At 38.0% G+C, this 22032-nt stretch overlaps 1 protein-coding gene across 1 annotated transcript in view; it reads left to right on the top strand.

The window, feature by feature from the left end:
• Positions 1 to 22032, top strand: part of SEMA3C (semaphorin 3C) — a 95158-nt gene that overhangs the window by 38229 nt on the left and 34897 nt on the right. The window contains exons 9-10 of the mRNA XM_075599585.1: positions 9491 to 9635; positions 10995 to 11217. Coding sequence (XP_075455700.1) covers positions 9491 to 9635; positions 10995 to 11217 — 368 coding nt within the window. The remainder of the gene's footprint in view (positions 1 to 9490; positions 9636 to 10994; positions 11218 to 22032) is intronic.

A 22032-nucleotide genomic window follows, 5' to 3' on the forward strand; every position in this document is an offset into this window, starting at 1 on the left:
AAAATACAGTTTAGCATGGAGAACAAACAAAGATTTTGGAAAGAAAATGAAGGCGCAATCCAAGCAATATCCTACATGTGTGTTTTTATTTAATAAATCAGTTCTGCTGTATTACGTAATACTTACTACTTTTTTTTAATACACAGAGAATCCTTTGATTTCTATAGCAGGTTTTAGCCCACCTTCCAAGCAGTGCAAGATCTTTAAGCTGTTTCAGCTGTAAACTGTAACAATAGATAATGTTACCTTAGTAATATAAGAACGCATTGTAGCTAGTGAGTTACATTGAGTGAATGACTGATTGATTTGAAACTCAATGGCAGCCATTTAGTGAACTCTGGGAAACAGAATTTTGCTGATCGATCACGGGAGAACCAATCGATTGGCTGTTTAGGTAATTAGTTTTCAATAAATGTAATTAAAGGCAGCATATATTAAAACATTTAAAAAAAATTAAGATGCTTAGATTGGCTCTTTAAATGGTTACAGAGATGGTTTGAACATGTTTGAAGTGCATCAATGCATAAAGATAATTTTCACCTCTCTTGCCCCATGTGCTTGTGTTTGAAAGGAGTTACTAACAAATGTTATAAATAAATAAATATATATGTTATAATAGGATATATAATGTAAAGTTCTTAGTTTTTGTGTGTAGCAATCTGTGCCAAGTGTGATTTGATTTAATCTCTGATTTAAGAATCTGCTAAACAAGTGACACCGGTTGTTAATCTGGTGCAAATGCAAGAATAATAAATGCACCTGTGTGTTGAAATGATTTTTGGTACCTCTATGCAAGGTTCCTTGGTTTGGCAGGAGTCAAAAAAGGGATACAGATGCTGTACATGCTGTATAGATGCCCACAGAACTGGGACACAACGTAACAAAGGTGTAACACAAGAATAATTAAATGGAATGTACAAACAGTTTATATTGCATCAAATTATTATTAAATATTATAGGCCAAAGCAGTACAATTCCGAGCATTATTGAAATCCCTGCTATCTGATTGCTTAGAATTCCAAGCATTATTCATTCAGTAATTCCCGGAATTTTTGTCAACTTGCCAATTCACCTTTCAGAGATGCAGGGAGAGCGCGCTGAGAAATGCATTGAGAGCGCGCTGAGAAAAAAAACGCCAATCTTAAAACTTGACTGTAAATACCTCTCCTGGTCCAAGCTCTGGCAGTACCTCCGCTCCTCTCCTCACTCAGCTCGACAACATATGCAGTCTCTCCCTCTCTCACAGCAAATCCCCCAACCTCTCCCCTCCCCTTTTCTCCCCTTACCCCTCTCTCCCCCCTTACCTCTCTCTTCCCCTGCATCTCTCTTCTCCCCTCACCTCTCTCTTCTCCCCTCACCACTCTCTTCTCCCCTCACCTCTCTCCCCCCTCACCTCTTCCCCCCTCCTCACTTCTCTCTCCCTCCCTCACTTCTCTCTCTCTCCCCCCTCACTTCTCTCTCCCCCTCCCCCCTTCATCTCTTAATCTCTTCCCCCCTCTCTCCCTCTCCATACCCCCTCTCACCAATCTCTTCTTCCCCCCTCACCTCCCCCTCACCTCTCCCCTCCCCCCATCATCACCTCCCCCCCTCACCTCTCTCCTCCAACCCCCTCACTCCTCCAACCCCCTCACCTCTCTCGCCTCCAACCCCCTCACCCCTCTCTTTCACTTCTCCCCACCCCTCATCCTCCTCTTCCCCCCCCTCACCTCTCTCTCTCTACTCTCCCCGCCTCACCTCTCTCCCCTCTCATTTGCTACTTTACTTCTTTTTCCTTCAAAGGTGCATCAGCGTAGTTCGATTTATATATTTATAAAAAACTGTCAATTATTTGATGAAAAAAGCCAACATTTAGCCTATAATAGTAAGAATCCCCTCAGAACAGGGCATTACTGGCCAATAATGCACTGACTGGAAGAGCTGAAGGCCCAAGGCAAAGCCGAGGGACTTTAACCCAACTTCAGCTCTTCCAGCCAGTGCATTATTGGCCAGTAATGCCCTGTTCTGAGGGGATTATTACTTAAGTATAGAATGTTGCAGCAATCCTCAATTTTCAACAAAAAAATATTATATTTTAGTACATTATATAAAGATACATGTAATGCATCCAATCTCAGAGCATCATTTTTTTAAATAAGACAAACTTTGAAAGAGAAAGCACATTTGTAACAATTCTAAGTGTCTGCATAACACAGGGATGTGCATTAATTTATTCAGAGAACATTTCTGAATGAAATAAAAAGCTACTTTGTTTTGCTTTTGCCAGAACGTGATTGGTTTTGGATTTGTAACAAAAAAATATGGACAAAAATTCCCCCCAAAATTCTGAAATGTGTGCAAACTTTTTCCAACTCTTATTTTCAAAAGTTTGCAACTTTTTTTCTTCCCTTTGAATCCATACGTTCACCTAGTTTACAAAATACTTAATCCGGGGACGATCCGTCCATGGGTTTTGGCTTGAATTTTCATTTCACGAAGTTTGACTCAAACTCCCGAACAGTCTTCAAAGCTCCCCAAGTTTTGATTTCCAACAAGCAAAAATGCCCGTCCTTAATATTTTAGGATGGTTATGCCTTTTTCCTTCTTTTGTAAACTAATGTCACTTTACTCGCACCACATGAATAAATGGGACATCTTCCAGAAATGCATACAGTATTTAAAATGTGTCAGCTATGGAAAAGGTCCTTGCAACAAAAAACTGGAAGCAAAGCTATCGGATGTGCTGATTTTCTCTGAGATAGCTGGTGTGACAACTTTTCACATAATTGGTACATTGTAATTCAAGGAGATAATGTACCGTTCAACTCTTAAAATATACAATTAACACTGGTCAAACAATCACGTTGGAGATCCACGTTAGATAATGATTAACAACATAGCCAAAGTTTAAAAAAATATTCTACTGATCCCTGTTCTGTTATTTAAATTAGCAAAGGGTCTGTATGAATAAATGTTTATTTTCATACTGATTTTACTCTCTACGCAGTTCTGTATACAAACTGAATATATTTCCATAGAATTGGTAATGCTATTAAAAAGATTTATGAGCTAACATTAGCTAACACTATCAAACGATCTAAGCTTAGCATCACTGTTTACCTTTTCATCACATGAAACTGCTCAAGGGAGCTTCTTATTTCAGGCCGGCCATAAGATTTTTGGACAAATTATTTTTGGTGATGACCCTGGGGGACGGTTTTAATTTCTGAAAGAAGTAGTCTGCTATAACCAAGATTATTTAATAAATGTTCATATATCTAACTAATATATCTTCCACTGTGGGTGGTTCATACTGTTTGAAATGCTGTTTATCAACTCCCCACTGTAAGTAATATGTTTCTGGGCAGAATTCAATGCATTCCGAAAGCAGCTGACATTCAACTTTACTTGGCAGTTTCAATAGCTGTCTGATGATACCAGAATTTATTATAACGAGATAAATGTATAAATTGAGCAAAGGGACAGTTTTCTAGAATCCTTTTCAAAAAATGTAATAGTGTTGTAGATAAATGATATGTTTAATTCTGGGAAAATGATCTAAACCGCAGTTTAAATAGTTTCATAGAAATAAATTGTCATTTAAGTACATCCTCAAAGTACCCCCTTTTACAACCCACATTGAGGGGCTGTATTATAACATCCGTCATAAATTACAAAGATAGAAATGTGGACACATCGGGCAGCTTGCCAGTGCGGTTATGGAAAATGTGTTTTTCAATTAGTCTTTATCCTTGTAGACTTTTAAAGTATATTTAGAACGCAATACAGGAAGCTTATCAAGTAGGGAAATATAACATGACAGCTACACGCTATATCCAGCTGTGTGGGTTTTTTTAAAGGATTTTTATGATTCCCTTTTTTTAATCTAATTAGTGAAGGATAGCAGTGCCCTTTTCTGTACTTATGAAATTAAGTTTATTTAAGAGACTAACCCCTTCAAGGTTTTCCACATGTAAACAGAAAATGTTTGAAATAATGAAAAGACGTGATTGGTAGGAAGTCAGGACTGGTGGTTAGGATTTCAGATTTTCCTATATAAACCTTTAAAATGTGGATGTAATCCTAAAGGAGATTAGTGTGGTAATTGAACCAAGGAAAAGGTAAAGAAGGAAAGAAATAGGCTACTTGCAGGGGTGGCCAACTCCAGTTCTCAAGGGCCGGCAACAATTCAGGTTTTCAGGCTATCCCTGCTTCAGCACCGGTAGCTCAATCATTATGACTGAGCCACTAATTGAGCCACCTGTGCTGGAGCAGGGATAGACTTTAAACCTGGCCTGTTAGTGGCCCTTGAGGACTGCATTTGGCCACCCTGGGCTATTTTATGCATATAGATAATTTGTAGTGAGTTAGATAAAATACTACGAACTCCAACGTTTCGGCTTCGTGAACCAGCCTTTATCAAGGTGAGGGCAAGTTAGTTGTCTTCACCTTGAGGAAGGTGGGTTCACGCAGCCGAAACGTTGGAGTTCTTGGCACAATGCATTCTGATTATTAACACGTACGTGTGCCCATCACATTTTCATCTTCACTGTTGATATTTTGGCACTTTGGATGCCCCTGTGGATTGGGGTACCAGCAGACAGGAGTATATTTGCTATTTTACAGTGCCCGCATTTTCCCTTGTGTTTAGATAAAATACTACTCAGAACATGATAGTCATACTGAATCTACATGTGTTAATATACAAGTATCTAACAAGTTGCTGCTCATTGCGTGTTTTCTTGCTTGAAGTTACATTTATACAGTGTTGCTTGTTAAACTCTGCTAAGTCATTTTATTTCTACTGTCCACATTGAATTCCTGTATGATGCTCTTTTCCTCACCATGCACACACATCTAGCCTACAATTCCAATGTAGCTCTGCCTTGATGGGATTCATAGCCATAGCACCTTTGTCACCCTTTGATAGCTCTCCTCAATACTGTAGGTACTGTGGCACAGCATTAAACTTCACTGGTGTTTAACAACCTCATTGCAGCCCCGTTTGTGTTCCTTTCACAAGTGTATGAGTCTCATTAATAATATTGTGCAGAGTAAATGATTACTTCATTATTAGGTGATACCGCTTTAATTTTTTCTAACAATTGATATTAGAAGACAAGCTTTTGAGAGTTCTCTCTCTTCCTCAGGTATTGCTGATCTGATGGGATATATATATATATATATATATATATATATATATATATATATATATATAGTATATAGATAGATACACACACATACAGTTTGCCTTGGCAAATATTCAAATATGTACCGTATATAGTTCAAATTGTGACCTAAGCACTACCAGTGAAAGAAAAAACATTCAGTGTGATGGGTCTCAGTGATGTTGAGCTATGCACCTACTGTATATGTGGAAAATCAGTCCAGAGATTTTCTTGTTGGGCTCAAAAATAATCGTTGATAAGAACTGGTGGGTATGCAGATATATGAAGCTCAATACAAAACAATATAGTGGTGAAATAAAGTGTTTAAAGTGACAATACAACTTGGCAAACATTTGTTATTCTCTCTATGGTGCTTACTGTCTGAGGTCCCGCACTAAATCATTAAGGGGTGAAAAAATGTTCAAATTGTGACCTAAGCTACAGCATGAATGAAATCAAAAACAGTCAGTGTGATCAGTCTCAGCTATGCACCTACAGTATATGTGGAAAAAGCATCCACAGATTTTCTTCTTGGGTTAAAAACCAATCTCTGATAAGAACTGGTGGGAAAGCAGATATATGAAGCTCTTGATCAAATCTTCTGATGGAATAAGTTCTAAACAGTAAAGTTCAAAAGGCAAAACATAGGGAAGTATTGTTAAAAATATTTACTGCGCAAATAATGAAAAGCCACTTACAATCTGGCAGTGAAAGCAGGCATTGTTGGGACAATCCCAGCACAAAGAAATGACGCAAACAGACACTGTACAGTACACTGTGTTGTCTCTCCAGTGTGGTCTCTCTTGCATGTCTGTGGATCTCCTCAACCTTGTCTCCACCTAATGAGTCAAATTGCAGGGCGACGCCTGTAGTACTGATCTTTGCTGCTTGCTCTCAGAGATTTGTCTGGGGTCCAGAAATGTGTGAGTGTGTATATATATATAATGAAAGAGAGTCCCAGCGTGGGACAGTGAGGGAAATCTGTCGGCAGCCCTGAGAATGTGTGTGTATTTTGCTTTAAATTATTCTTGCGTGACCCAGTCTTGAATACAATATTTTTGGGGGTGTGTTTTTATGCCTTGTATTCAAATTGTACTCAAATTCTCTTATTGTATTCAATAACTTATTGTATTCAAATTATCAGTACTCTAAGGTCTTTTATGCGAAGCTCTGTGTACATGGCTGAATATATATAGTCAATACTCTAAGGTCTTTTATGCGAAACTCTGTGTACATGGCTATATATATGTATATGTATATATATATATATATATATATATATATATATATATATATATATATATATATATATATATATATATATTCAGCCATGTACACAGAGCTTCGCATAAAAGACCTTAGAGTACTGATAATTTGAATACAATAAGAGAATTTGAGTACAATTTGAATACAAGGCATAAAAACACACCCCCAAAAAAAATTGTATTCAAGACTGGGTCACGCAAGAATAATTTAAAGCAAAATACACACACATTCCCAGGGCTGCCGACAGATATCCCTCACTGTCCTACGCTGGGCCTCTCTCTCGTTCCGGTGCACACTGACATCAGAGAGAGGCCCGGCGTTGGACAGTGAGGGAGAAAGGCAGGCCCGCAGCAGCGTGGGAGAGCCGGGACCTGGCGACAACCAGAGGCCTGGCAGCTGGACACACAAGTTGGGCTCGACCTCTGGCCGGCCCAACTTCCAGCACTGGCCGGCCAGCCCCCCCCCCCACCCCGCAGCCACCGGGACACTTGTTCCAGCTCTCCCCCACCCCCTGTGGGCAGCTCGGCACCTCCTCTAGATATAACTAAACAGTAGCTCAGTGGTAATGTCATATCCCAGTATCAGCTCCTTGTGACCTCAAGCAAGTCACTTAATCCCATGTGTCCCAGGCACCAAAAAAATATTGTAAACTCCACAGAGCAGGGACCCATTGTGCCTCCAAAATTCTGTGTACAGTGCTGCATACACTATTAGTGCTATAGATGGAAAAACATGTAAGTCATTTTTATTGAATAAACACTGAGGTGCATATTCAATAAGCTCTGCAGCATCTTATTACAGTGCAAGGGGCCGCTTCAGAGCTTGTTGAATTAGCCCCCAAATGGTGATCACACCACTCCCTCAACAACAGCTTCACAGAAAGGAGAAGACAAAGCTTACCATATAAAGCATCTTTCTGGAAAACTTTGCCAGATTCGGGTATGTTTCCCTTCTTAGGTTCCCTTTGTCATACTCCAAAGCACATCAGAAGGATGTGGACTTTTCAACCATATCTTGGCAAAATGCCCCACCTCCAGTACACTATGCTTCATCTGTCCAAAGATGGTTGTACTCTTCTATTTCTTGAAACATCTACCTTACAAATAGTCGTTAAGATGTCAGCTTAGTAAAATCCTTTCCCATCATCATGACCTCATAAATAGGTTTCTTCTTTCTCAGAACTTGCTATATCAAATACCTTCGGTGTCTGAGTATGTTGGAAAGTAACTGTTCCATGCCATTATATCAGTAGAAATAGAGAGTGCCTGCTTTACAAAATTGAACCGACGCACAGATTTTTACACATAAGTATGCAATAGAAAACATTAATGCTTAACAAATATTTGTGTCGATGTGATCGATAATTGCAAATAGTTTTTTTATTTTATCTGTTGGGTCAATTATAAAACCATTCAATGTGCCATCGTGGAAGAAGGGAGATAGTATCTAGAGTAGGTCTAAGAGAATGAATTGAGGGAAAATGTAAAGGAATAGATTTAAATGTGATTGGTGAAGGAAAGATAAAAGTTAGTTTAACTGGGTAGACACCGGAAACTCTTTATGGAGAGGGCATTAAATGTAGATTTTTTTTTTTTTTTTAAAGATATTTTATCTATGAACATATACTTCTCGGTGCTTTCTTCTAATAGTAGAAAGGTACTGCACATCACATCAAGATTTTCCTGTTTTGTCTTTGTACAGATGTAGCCAATGTTATTACCCCTCTGACGCGGGTTGATGCAAGAAATTACACAGGATATAATACATACATTAAAGATATACTGTAATGCATGTGTTATAATTGTTTTCAATGGAGCCACTTGATTTCTTGAATTAAATGTCACAGTAGCGTTAACAAAACGCATTGTATTACAGGAGCATTAATATCTGCTACATCTATATGTACATATGTAAAATCCAATTATAGCACGGTAGGTATCAAGTTATCCCTAGTGTTAATACACCATTTACATATGGGATTAAGCATACCGTATGCACAGTTTTTAGATATTCTGCAGGTAATGTTTTCCTTAAAACAGCTATGAATTAAAAGCGAGCTGTAGTTTGAGATTTAAAAAAGGGGATCTCAGCTGTGTGCATGTTAGGGATCGGACCGCAAAGTATGGTTGACTGGGGAATCACTAAGTACTGTAGTACAAGACCATGGAATAAATGTGTGGGGTTGCTAATACAGTTCATGAAATACTGTAATGATTACATAATAACAATTAATATCAGTATTACTGTTACATATTAGTTTTGTATATTACTAATCATTAATGTAATAATGTTCATGATAATAATAATAAAAACATCATGTTCTTGTATAGTACTGCTAGTTTCACATAGTGCTTTACAGAGACATTTTGCAGGCACAGGTCACTGCCCCATGGAGCTTACAATCTATTTTTTGGTACCTGAGGCACAGGGAGATGAAGTGACTTGCCCAGGGTAACAAGGAGCCGACACCAGGAATTGAACCAGGTTCCCCTGTTGCAAACTCAGAACCAGTCAGTGTCTTTATCACTGAGCCACTCCATTGACATTATAAATGATTGAAAAAGCAATGTCAACTGTCACTAATTTTCTGCCAGTCTCATGGATTTTGAGCATAACCAGCCTCGTAGACTTAAGTTGAATGTGCCTAATAAAAATCCGTACTTTTCCATCGAATTAACATTTTTGGTCCAAAACTTCAATTTAAAACAGTTGTATATTGCAACAAAGCAAAGTTTATTTGATCAAAACAAATAAAATGTTCGCTGAATTTAGCAAACCAGGGGAAATTTGCCTATTTCTTTCCTGAAACTTTTACGGACATCGTCAAGCTTTGAAAAAAGGTAAAGGTCACAGGAGCCTCCCACCGCCATCTTTGTTGCGCTCTAGTGAAAAGTGGTGAAAGTCTGTAAAAATGTAGGCAACATTTGCAAAATTCTGAGCAATAAGAGTTTGTTCTTACCCTGCATGGACATTTTCCATTTTAGAATTATTCTGTTACTTACATTTCAATAGAACTGTAATTATATTGAATAATCTAAAAGAATAATGACAATACAACACGTGTTTACTTTATTTTTCAGCTCCGTATTTAAAGGATCGGCTGTGTGTGTTTACCACATGTCAGACATCCAAACTGTGTTTAATGGACCATTTGCGCACAAGGAAGGCCCAAACCACCAACTGATTCCATACCAGGGCAGGATTCCATATCCAAGACCTGGTACAGTAAGTAACACAGATGTTTACATGTATTCTACTCCCCCTTAATATACAGTCGTTTGCAGAAATATTCACCCCCTACCAGTAATGTCACAAGTTGTTGAATTACAAACATTGAAGGTGCATTTTTTTTTTTCAAACTAACTATTTTTATTCTAAGCTACAAAGCTGTAGTGGTTAAACTGAGCACTGATCTATGAGAAGGAGGGGGTTAAATGGTTAAATGTCTGCAAAATGATAAGAAAGAAAGCTGTGACATTTACTGGTTGCAATTACTGCTATGAGTCTTTTTGGATCAGTCTCTACTAGCTTTGCACAGTAAGGCTGGTGATATTTTTTCCCATTCTTCACGGGCAAATTGATCCAGTTCTGAAAAGTTTGTTAGAGATCGTCGATGGACTGCAATCTTCAAGTCTCGCCATAAGGGGCCCATTCTATTTTGCCTATTACAGTACTGTATGTGTTCTGGGGAGTTGTTGGGGTTAGAGGATGTGGGTAATAGTGTGTTTTTGAATGTTTATTGTGGGTAGCGAGGATGGGTGAAGTTGGTATTTGGCCCTTGGTGGATGTTTATACCTACTGGGTGCGTAGCGGGTGGGGTTAACCCCTTTATTATCTTAGCAGTATTAACTGCTACGGTAATGAAGGGGGTTAACTCCCCCCGCAACAGCCCTCAGGGCCTAAACACCCACCAAGGGCCAAATACCACCTTCACCCACCCCCGCTACCCACAATAAACATGGTACTTGTAGTTAACCCCTTCATTTTTTTTTCTAAGTTTTCTCTCGCCGCCTCTCAGCAGGTTCTCCCCAACCTCACGCCAACTTTTCCTGGCGTGTGGATTTTTGTAGAAACTCACCATTATAGAGCCGTGATTAGCCTCGATAAACTAATCAAGGCTACTAGAATTGCACAAGTTTCAGAACCGGCTGATAAGTGGTCTAAGGTTTATCAGGAACATATATATATAAATAAAATGGAAACATTTATTTTATCAATGCACCACTATTCTTCATGATGGGTGTGTGTGTGTGTGTGTGTGTATGTATATATATATATATATATATATATATATATATATATATATATATATATATATAAAACCATCAGAGGTTGAGCTCAATATAGAGCACATGTTTGATGTGACTTGTTAGTCTAGTACCTTGTTTTTCAAAATTATAGTGTACATTATATTTTCATTCATATGGGGTGTCTCATTTCTTCTTTTGTGCTTCCTTCTCATTGTGAATGAGGATGCTAATTAGGATTTTAAGTGTACTTTTTATAATAAACGAGGACCCCTTTTTGTAATACACACATAGTTCGTAGAGGGTAATATATGCTATGTTTTATGTTTTGTTATAGTGCCCTGGAGGTGCATTTACGCCAACTGTGCTGACAACCAAGGAGTTCCCAGATGATGTTGTTACCTTCATCAGGAATCACCCACTTATGTTTAACTCCATCTATCCAATTCATAAGAGACCACTAATTATAAGGACAGGAACAGACTATAAGTATACAAAAATAGCTGTGGACAGAGTGAATGCAGCTGATGGGAAATACCATGTCTTATTTCTTGGAACAGGTAAGATGAAGAAACTAGATAACAATATTTTGAGGTACATATGTTTACGTGCAGGGGGTGTATACGTCCAGCACTGATACTCTTTATGATTTGAAAATGCTACTTGAATAAGCTGTAACATTTCCTGCGGTGGTGGAAGTTGTTGTAATAGGATGGATCATAATGCTTATTCTGACAAGTTCAAGAATTTAGACCTGTCATTAATGTGAGTTGCAAACTTTCATGACTGAAGGGGCTAAAGAAGTAGCTTAGTGATAAGAATACTTATGTTGAAGTGGGTGAACCTTGTGTTAGATCTCCTTATGACATTCGCCCCGTGCCCTTATCTCCCTCTACCTTAGGCATCAAAATTAGAAGTTCTTTTAGCAGGGACTCATTCTGTCCTCAAAACGCCTGTATATGCATACAGTGTCCGTGACATATAGAACACCAAAAAGTGATATTGAGCTGTGCTTCCACACTGTATAAAATAAGTTATCACGTGACTAAAGTGACTAAGTGAAACAACAATATAGATATATATAGTGAAATATAATATTTGGGTGAAAATGTCTCAAAAACCTCCGGTGGGAACTTGTTTCCAAAAGTCCCCGCCACGTATAACTCTCCACAAATTCCAGAGGGAGTGGTCCCTCTGGAATTTGTGGAGTGTGACATATAGAAACCAGTAGTTTTATTATGACTGAATTCAAAAGCAAAACTGAGAAAAGCTCAATGTGCGTACAGTATGTATTTAAGTATGTATATCTTTATATAGCGTCATTGATGTACATAGAGCTTCACAGCAGTAATACATGTGACATAATAATATAACACATAATGGGAGTAAGAGCTTGAGGCATAAAAGTAATATTAGGAAAACGTAGTACTGGGATATTGGTCTGCATGTCATAATATTTAGTATGGAGATTACTTATATAAATACAAATCCCTGTGTTAATTCATTGGCAAGTATACTAACACACATTCTCTGACACACTTTCTCCTATTGACCAAACTCCATGGTGATCCTAAATTACTAACTGTTTGACACACATTGTCTCCTACACATCTGCTTACAGTGTGCAAAATGTTATTTTCTCTCCTAACATGGATTTGTACTTTTCAATACATCAGAGAGTGAAAGCGTCTCTGAAGTATTGCCATATACTGTATTTGATCTTGCTAAAGTTTGGCTACAAGATATTCTGCAAACCAAATTCTATTGTTAGATATAGTATGTGGCTGTTTACATACTGAAACGAATGCAGCAGAAACATTTGACTTTCCATACTGTACATAAAAGGATTAACAAAAGAGAAAATAAATGTGACGTATCCCTTGTATAATTGTGTGAAAGATGCATGAAAATCAGCTTAGTGATGCATTGTGCCATACATATTGTGATCCTTACCTCTTCCTCACTGGAATTATGCTTTAAATACTGTGCCATTTTAGTTACCCTTCTTCCGACTTCCTCTACAACTCATAAATCATACTGGAAATGTTGTTTTAAAAACTAGACATATTAACCTATTTGGTTCTAGTTCTAACCCCTTCATCATGTAGTCTACACTTATTTCAATTGGAATGTAGGTGGCCCCATTGTGACTACTCCCGTGCTTAAAGTAACAATTCCTCTGTCTGTCCCCAGAATAAAACTGAAGTAGTAAGTGAATGTCATTGTTATTCTGGCCCGTTATTGTGGATCAGCAAGAAACTCCTTGTGGTGATAATAAAATTACTAAGTACTGTATGGGGCTGGAATAGTAGTGGTCAGTGGATTAATGCTTTTTTTTCTGACAGATTTCTGTATTTAAAGATTAATTATGTATTGTAGTTTAGATATAAATTAATTTTGCTTGGTGTTCCAGATTTTGTTTTTCACTACAAAAAGACCAATGGATTAAAAGGATCATATCTTGTTTATGATATCTGTGATGTTCCAGTGGTCATTCATCACTCCTGTTTACTACTATACTAGGCTTGTTTTGCTATATTTCAATCAATGCATCAATTTAATCGATATAGGACTAATTCCTATATATGTATGTACAGTAAATACAGTTACTGACTTTATACATCACATTATAATATGTCTTCAGAAAGAAATCTTGATACATTGGAGCAATTGGTACAGGATGAAAATGCATCTGTTTTGCTACTGTAGTTATCCAGAATACTGGTCTCTACATCTACTTTGTGGTCTACATTTGTAATAACTATTACTCTGTACCACATGTTATTATGCTACAGTGGTGGAAACCAAATTTAGGTCAATAGAATATAAAAAAATGCTGCACAAATACCCCACAGCTATCGCGTTTCATTTGTATTTAATGCAGATTCGTTGCAGCTTGTATAACCTTTTAGCGGACCAATGCAAGTGTTTTTTTTATAGATGAAATGAAAGTGTGCAGATCTTTCAAAACCTCATTGATTTCTACTTGAAGTGTATTGTACTGCATTTCTTCGGGACGAATATATGGCACCACCTTACAAAGGGGATGTGACCATTGAAAGGTTGTGCTGTTTCTCATTGTGCACACTATACAAACTAAACAAACGATCATGTTAAACCTGCTAGCCCTATTGTATAGTGGCTGATATAAGCCCAGATTCACAAAGGGTGCCAACCTTTAGTTAAAGCATTCTAAAGCTTCGCACCCTTTTGTGGATCTGGGCCATAATATGTAACATATATTAGCAGCTATAAAACGAATACAGTCTGAGATTTAAAAGACACTTGTGCGTCTGTAACTGCAGAATCAACTCTATTGTTTCAATTAACAATTATATATATAATAATGTACCTGAATGTTCTAGTGGTCATATTGGTCCCAGGTAAAGGATGGAGATCTCCACGGCAGAGACAATCCAGTCTAAACTTTCACGTACATTCTTAATGGATGCTTTTACCAATCTTCATTGGGAAAGCTGTCTTTTTTACCTGTTTATGGCTGTGTTATCACATAAAGTTATTATTTAAAATAGGCTTAGTATAAACCATGTTTATAGTCAGAATTACAGGTTGGAACATAATGTTGACGGGATACTTAACCTTAACATCTGATTTTGGTTCTCATTGTTGCATTGAAAGTGCATCGAACGAATGTATGGGATCTACAGCATGTAGCAACAGTGATACATTGTCATTGTGTAGTAAAAGGGGTAGGAAGAAAACGCCACAAGATTAGTTTTGCTGGAATATAAAGGCCTCTCTTCATGAGAACTAATGTAAATAAACATGACTCCATTTCTTCCCTTTCTGGGCTTTACACCATGAGAATACTAAGGGGTGTGAATTAAATAAAAGTAAATGGACAGGATTGTCCTGAAAATGATCATGCTGCAAAAAGCTGCATTTCAATAAAGTATTTGCCTATATCACCAATATACTCTACAGCCACCACTTTAAATAATCCTATGTATTAATGTATAACTTATAGTGTTCTTTTAACTGGATTTGTTAATCATTGTTTTAAATCAGGGTGGGCAACGCCAGTACTCAAAGGCCACCTACAGGTCAGGTTTTAAGGATATCCCTGCTTCAGCACAGGTGGCTCAGATCGAGTCACATGTTCAGGGATATCCCTGAAACCTTACCTGTTGGTGGCCCTTGAGGACTGAGTTGGCTACCCCTGCTTTAAACAGTTCCATTAGTCAGTCATTTAACAATGAAAGGTTTAAAGCTGCCTGTTTAAAAAAAATATATATATATATATTTTTTTTTATGTTAAGCCTTAGAATGTGTTTGTACAACTCAAGGCAAGGCTGTTAAAATGTAGGTGCTTTCCATCATCTGAGTTTAACACAGATCAATTAAACTGTCAAAAGGGATAGCCAGCTACAGAATTGTTATCCTTCTCTTTCTACAGTATGAAGGGAACAACCGTAGATTGGACCAATGCTTTGTTTGATAATTGCTTGGAACGCTCCAAGCTTTGTTATTAGGCAGTGTGGAATACGACTTAACACCTGGTGACAATTAGAATCAGTCTTTGATAAAGAAAACTGCTATGTAGCTGAGATGTTGGCAGCACTGTCTGTCACTGTCAGTGACCTGTCTAATATCTTATGTGGAAGTGCTTCATGTCTTGCCAGCTACATAGCACACACATTATTTATTCTCCCTACTGTTAGAGCCAAAGGATGTGCTATAGGAACCAATTTGCTTCCCTTTCCTAGCTCTAGGCATTGCAATAGTTTGGCATTACAACAGAATTAAAAAATAAATGAGAACAAATATACATTTTTGGAACACGTGGAAGCAACTCACATAATGTAAATAATTAGAGTTGGGGACATGAAAAGATGTTTTATTCTTTAGGCATCAGCCAAGTCAGCGTAAGTATCTCAGCAAAGATGTGAATTCTGTTTTCTTTGGGAAGTTACATTAACTTTTTTAACAATAAAATTTGCAGTAAAAAAAAGCATGATAAATAAAGAACAGTTCCATCGTTGGGAGATTCTGTAGATGATATTAAGGATTTCAATATGTCCCTTGTCACAAACATGGGGTATATTTGAATATTTCATGGCCAGTTACCTTGCCCATATACTGTAGTTTAGAATTATGTTATTTGCTTGAATGAATTGTGAACATCACAAATAAGAAAGTCCAGATCAGAAAACAATTGTATATTTTATATATTACAGTCAATTTGTTCACGTGGGTTGATCCAACGCTGAGGCAAGGACCATCCTAAATCCCTTGTCACAAATATGTTTATTCTAAACCCATCAGTATACATATGCATGGTCATTGATGTTAGATGAAGGGCACAGGACCAATTTAGTATGACCATATTCCCACTAATGGTAGTACAGTAGCATCACATATGGTTCTTGCCACTTCTCTTCCATACACTAATAGTTTACCTTTGTTTATAATGCCATACATATTGTGATCCTTACCTCTTGCTCACTGGAATTATGTTTTAAATACTGTGCCATTGTAGTTACCCTTCTTCAGACTTCCTCCACAATTCACGAATCATTCTGGAAATGTTGTCTTCAAAACATGAAATATTAACCTATTTGGTTCTAAACCCTTCATCAGGTTTCTACCCAGCGGTCCTGATTTAAATTTATTTAAATTGGATTGTAGGTGGCCCATTTTTGACTACTCTCATGCATGAAGTAACAATTCCTCTGTCTTTCCCAGAATAAACCTAAAGTAGTAAGTGACTTGATTTCAGACTTTTAAAACCTGAAAGCACCCTTTTGACCATTTTCCTTTTTAAGAACTTGGTTCACCTAGAATCTTTTTGGCAGTTTTATTTTGTTTGTGTAATGTTCTCTTTACTGTGAAATTCAAAACAATGGTATTGCTGTAGTTTTGTGTAGCTGAATATCATAAGCAGATAGAAAGGAAAATAAAAATTGATAGTGGTAAAAGGCAGTGAATTTTCTTTCAAAACTTTTGGCATTCTGATTATTATCAGGAACATACTGTACTGTTAAATTCTGTTAATATACTGAATAGATAGTATTGAGTATTTGGGGCAGTTATGCATTATTTATAGCATTTATTTTATTGAAATATCTGATGTAGTAGAAATAATCAGGACTAAGTTGTATATGATTCATGTGATGAATTAAAAATGATGATTTGATTATCATAGTTTTTAATATAATGTATGGTAGAACAATAGTTAATAATAATAGCATGTTCTTGTATAGCGCTGCGAGTTTTACACAGACATTTTGCAGGCACAGGTCCCTGCCCTGTGGAGCTTACAATCTTTATTTTTTGGTACCTGAGGCACAGGGAGATAAAGTGACTTGCCCAAGGTCACAAGGAGCAGACACTGGAAATTGAACCAGGTTCCCCTGCTGACTCACTGCTAGTCAGTGTCTTTACTCACTGAGCCGCCGCTCCTTCTCCTTCTCCTTATTTGTTCTCTTACGATATGATAGTTGAAATTTGTTACGCAACTAATGTAAACAGTAAACATCACTACTTTGTACTTTATCTGCCAAATTAGGTTGGGTTATCCCTTGAATTCTGTCCAAGTTTGGATTTTGAGTTACAGAAACGTTACTAAAGTTTTCTTAATGCAGTATTTGTGATCTTTAATTCTTCTCCAATAGTCTTTTTATTGACCTTTATTTATTTTATTATGTTTTCATCTATAAAGTGCCAGCCAGTGAAGAAGTTGGTTGTTCTTTATTTCGATACCAGACCTTCTAGTCTAGTAATAGTTTTCTTGATTCCCTTAAAGCCATCAACACTCTTGGAACATGTTATCATTGCAACTGCAAAGCATTTCTCCTTGTTACATAGGGTATTGATTGCGGAATTTACCAGCAGTTATCTGTAACAAATAATAATTGCCGTAAGATATCATATGTTGGCATACTAAAGATTTATAAATATGTTTTACAAGGAAATAATACATTGAGAGTTACCTCTCGTTTTCAAGTTTCAAAGATGATGGGGAAAAGATTTAAAAACAAACATTTTAATATACTGTACTAGGAGAAAAAAAAAACAGATCAGACAGACTGAACTGTAAAAATTATTTGAAACAAAATAATTTTATAACTGAAAAAAAAAAATAATAATAATAAGGAAGGAATACTTCCCACTCCTTGTGCTACAAAAATGTATCTGGCCCATATTAAACTTGCATGTCCACAGACAGTAATGTATTTATTTATTTATTTATTTTCCCTTATGAAACACACATACTGTATATAGAAATGGAATCAACCTGGGTGATTGATTATATTTTCAAAACTACTATAATTTTCTAATAATGCAAGTATCCAATGAGTCACATTACAAACTCTAAAAAAAAAAAAGTTTATCATAATGAAGAAAATGTGGCTTTGATATTGACTTATTTCAGCGCCCAATACATACGTTTGCTATTCTTTCACAATAAGGAGAGGCGTGTTTATTACAGAAACAAAATACAAAGTCTCTTTTTAAAACTAAGTCTAAGAAACAATTTATTATTTCTTTAAAATTGATGTCGAACCATTAAGAAAAAAAAGCTATGGAAAAGCTATACAAACTATTTCGTATCAGGAAAGAGAGAAGCACGCAGAGAGGTATATAATTGGTATATTTATGTAGATAAAATAAGTAGCAACTTACAATTTAGTCATATATAGTGGGTGAATCACAATGCACGGCACCTTCGGCTGTACCAGATGATAGGGAAGTGTGGTGTTTAGCCAGCTTGAAGTCCCGCTCTCTGGGGCAGACTTGATGGTGCCTGCGATCCTGCACTTCCAGGTTAGAAATGGCCAGACGCTCTACCCTTACCCTAATGAGTATGAAAGTACTCCGGCTTCTCGTGCTTGCTCTTCCCTTCCGGCCCCACATAAGGGAGGACTTCAAGCTGGCTAAACACCACACTTCCCTGGCATCTCGTACGGACGAAGGTGCAGTGCATTGTGATTCACCCACTGTATATGACTCAATTGTAAGTTGCTTCTTGCTTATTTTATCTTCTTAAATATACCAATGACTTACCTCTGCAGCGCTCTGCGTGCCTCTCTCTTTCCTGCTTTGTTCCCCGAGGATTCTCTTTGGTGGAACTTTGTGGAGCTAGGAGGGCTCCCACACACAGCAGCTCCAAGGAGTGCAAGTTACAGTACCTCTCATTTATCAACACCCTTGAAAGCACGAGCGCAGATTCACCTTTTCACTACAAGTTATTTCATATAACTGGAAACGATGTGTGTTTAAGGATTCCAATGCAATCCCAAAAGAAATGAATTACATGAGGTGATTATTAGAGATGTACAAATGATTATTTGCCGACATTCGACTTTCGTCAACATGCAAATATCCGCGGCTTGATAAAAAAAAAGGGGGGGAGATTAGCCTACCTTTGTTCGAATGTATGCAATACTGCCAGCCACCACTATTCACACATTCAATAGGCCTGGAAGATCCAGACACTGAAATGTGGGTTTTACTTAGGAAAGAGAAAGACAAAGGGGCTCTGGAACTTTTGCGAGAATCAAATATTGTCCCAAACTCTGTGAATAATATGCGGGTTGTAGTTGGACACATTTGCATCTCTAGTAAATATGTACTTGTACAAAATGCTGCTGAAATTGTCCATATACAGTATTGAAAAGGATGAAAACCACCACAAGATTAAGTTTATAGGTAATCAAAGTCACTTTTTTTTATAAAGTCTCAATATAAATTAATATTTCATTTTTATTCGTGTACAATTAAAATAAATGAAAGATGTCCATTTATTTTTATTGTACATTAATAAAAAATATAGAAAAGGGGAGTGGCAGACAGGAACACCACTGTAGAAAATAGTTTTGAAATCTATATACAGTAGGTGCGAAGGGAACAATAGATTGACCCCTCAAATCCCTAGAAACAATACTGTACATCCATGGGGTCCCCGCATTCATATTGCTGGTAATAATTCACAAATAAGATATGCTAAATATTTGATTTGACTTACAAGTACAAAAACCATACAACTTAATGTATTATACATATATTCACTGTGTATAAATAGAAAAATTAATCCATAGTACAGGAATTGAACAAATCACTCACGGAAGCACTAATAATATGGTGTCCAGACAGTGGATGAACAAAGTGTGAATGTATGTAGAGGTTTAAGCCATAACAGAGCTATATTAAAGACACGTGATGGTTAGGTTTACTGTCCACAGGTATGTGTCTCCATAACTTTTCTGCTTGCACCCCCTGTCTGCTCTCCCCCCTGCTCACAACACCCGCCACCCCCCCCTCCCCTTCTTACTGGCTCCGTGGCATGGTGGCTTTATATGATGTCACAACATCATGTGACATCCGCATTGCCATGGCGACGCCAAAGAAATGGCAGAGATCAGGTAATAGACATTTACAGAGGCCTCACGCCTCCCCCGGCATTTCATTTAAATGCTTTGGGGGAGAGAGCGGTGCCTCTGTAAATGCCGGGGGCACGCCCCCCAGTTTGCGCTCCCCTGCTCTATATTGCAAAAGAGCATGAGTTCAAACCCAACATTAAATGAGGCTGAGTGTAGAATAAGCTTAAGACACTAATACGTACAGTAGAATGTTTAACCTGAAATAAAGAGGGAACACACCAAGGCAGACAACACAAAAGTAGAGCAAATATAGTAATTAAAAAAAGTGGGGGCAAAAACGGTACTAAATAGTCAGAATATAAAGGAGGCAAAAAAGAACCAAACAGGAACAAACTGCTTCAACTAATAGAGGGCAGCGTTTCTGGGTAAAGAGCCTTTCTTCCAGCCCATTTCCACGCACTACAGTTTGTCAAACGTTGGCGCCCTTTTAGCTCTGTTTGGCTTAAACCTGTACATATAACACACTTTGTTTGTCCACTTTCTGGACACACCATTGTAACGAGCGCTCGCCACAAATAGGACGGGACCGCAAGGCCGAGGTGGGGAATAGTAAACACCGACCCAAAGCCGAGAGGGCATGTCCAGTGTGTAGGTTCATTGTCGTGTATCCAGGTCAGGGTAGGAGAAGTCGGGTAGTAGATATACTCGCTGTGGTTGAAGTTGGAGACTGGGGGGTAGTAGAGTTCATGTAGCCGAGGGTAGTAGAAGGAAGCGTAGTGGGTACCCAGGCCGAGGTGAACTTTAAGGGAAGACAAGGCAGGACAAGGTATAACAGAGTGCTTGCGACCAGCACAATGTCACAAGAAAGAAACTGTTATGCTCAGCCAATTTGCACAGGCAAATGCTGTGCATACTGTATAAAGGATGAACAGCCAATCAGTGAAGTGCTGAACAGCAGGGACTGATAGTGGATCCAGAGCCCTGATTCGTTGCTGTGCAGTGCGCACACAGCAAGTGCTGATGAGGTAAAACTGCAGCAACAGAAAAAAAATGGAACCGGGCGCGTCTATTTCTAATGTGATATAACTATATCAAGTGTCCTAATATTGTATACACCCAAATAACAGTCGAAAAAAGAAAAAAATGTGATTAAAGCGCTAAAGTTTAAACACCAACTAAGTATAACAATAGTGAAAAATAACCTTTAAATAAAGGTAGGCTGTCTAGTACCTACTGCTAGTACAAACAGAATACAACGTGAAAAAGGAAAACCTGGCGCCAAATGTTCAAATGGAAAATCCTGTGATCTTCAAAGAATCAGCACGAGTGCTTAACAGGCCATGAAACGAGAGAAGGAAAAACAAAACCAAATCATCGCGTATAACTGCTGGGTAACTCAGTATACCACTATATAACATAAAACAGTGAGACTCCTAGAGAAAAAAAACTAAAAATGAATTTAATAAAAAAGAACTATGTCATAAAAACAGCATTAAGAGCAAATGGAGGGCAGCTGGTCATCCAGAGATGGTAAAATCAAAAACCTACTTACGACAAGCAGGGTGATAACAAGTGGTGGTATAACAGTGTCCTCTCGGCGCAGGGGAATGTCCTGGCAGAGTGTATGCTCTGCTCCGCCGGTACTCTCGCCCGAAATCCCTTCCGTGGTGCACAATGAACGTGCCGGTGACGGAGGCAGTCTCTCTGGGGTTCACAGTCCAACAGCATGTGTGGCTGGTTCCCCTTCCTTCCTCCTCCTTTCTCACACACAGTCAAAGCGCGCCCGCGCGCAAGTGTGCCCGTACTGTTAAAGGGATAGGGGCTGTTGAATAGATGCCGGAGGCTACCAGTAACACTGAAAGCACTAGACTAGCTGCTCAAACAATTTCTCAATGCGATCCTCAGGGTGACCTTGTCACCCGCCCTACGCGTTTCGTAGAAATGAATCTACTTCCTCAGGGGCTACATACTGATTACACATGACTTTCTAATATACCCTCATCAATAAAGGTTAATTACCATTTAAAGCGA

Source organism: Ascaphus truei, chromosome 5 (assembly GCF_040206685.1).
Source record: "Ascaphus truei isolate aAscTru1 chromosome 5, aAscTru1.hap1, whole genome shotgun sequence".
In the NCBI taxonomy this organism is placed as follows: Eukaryota; Metazoa; Chordata; class Amphibia; order Anura; family Ascaphidae; genus Ascaphus; species Ascaphus truei.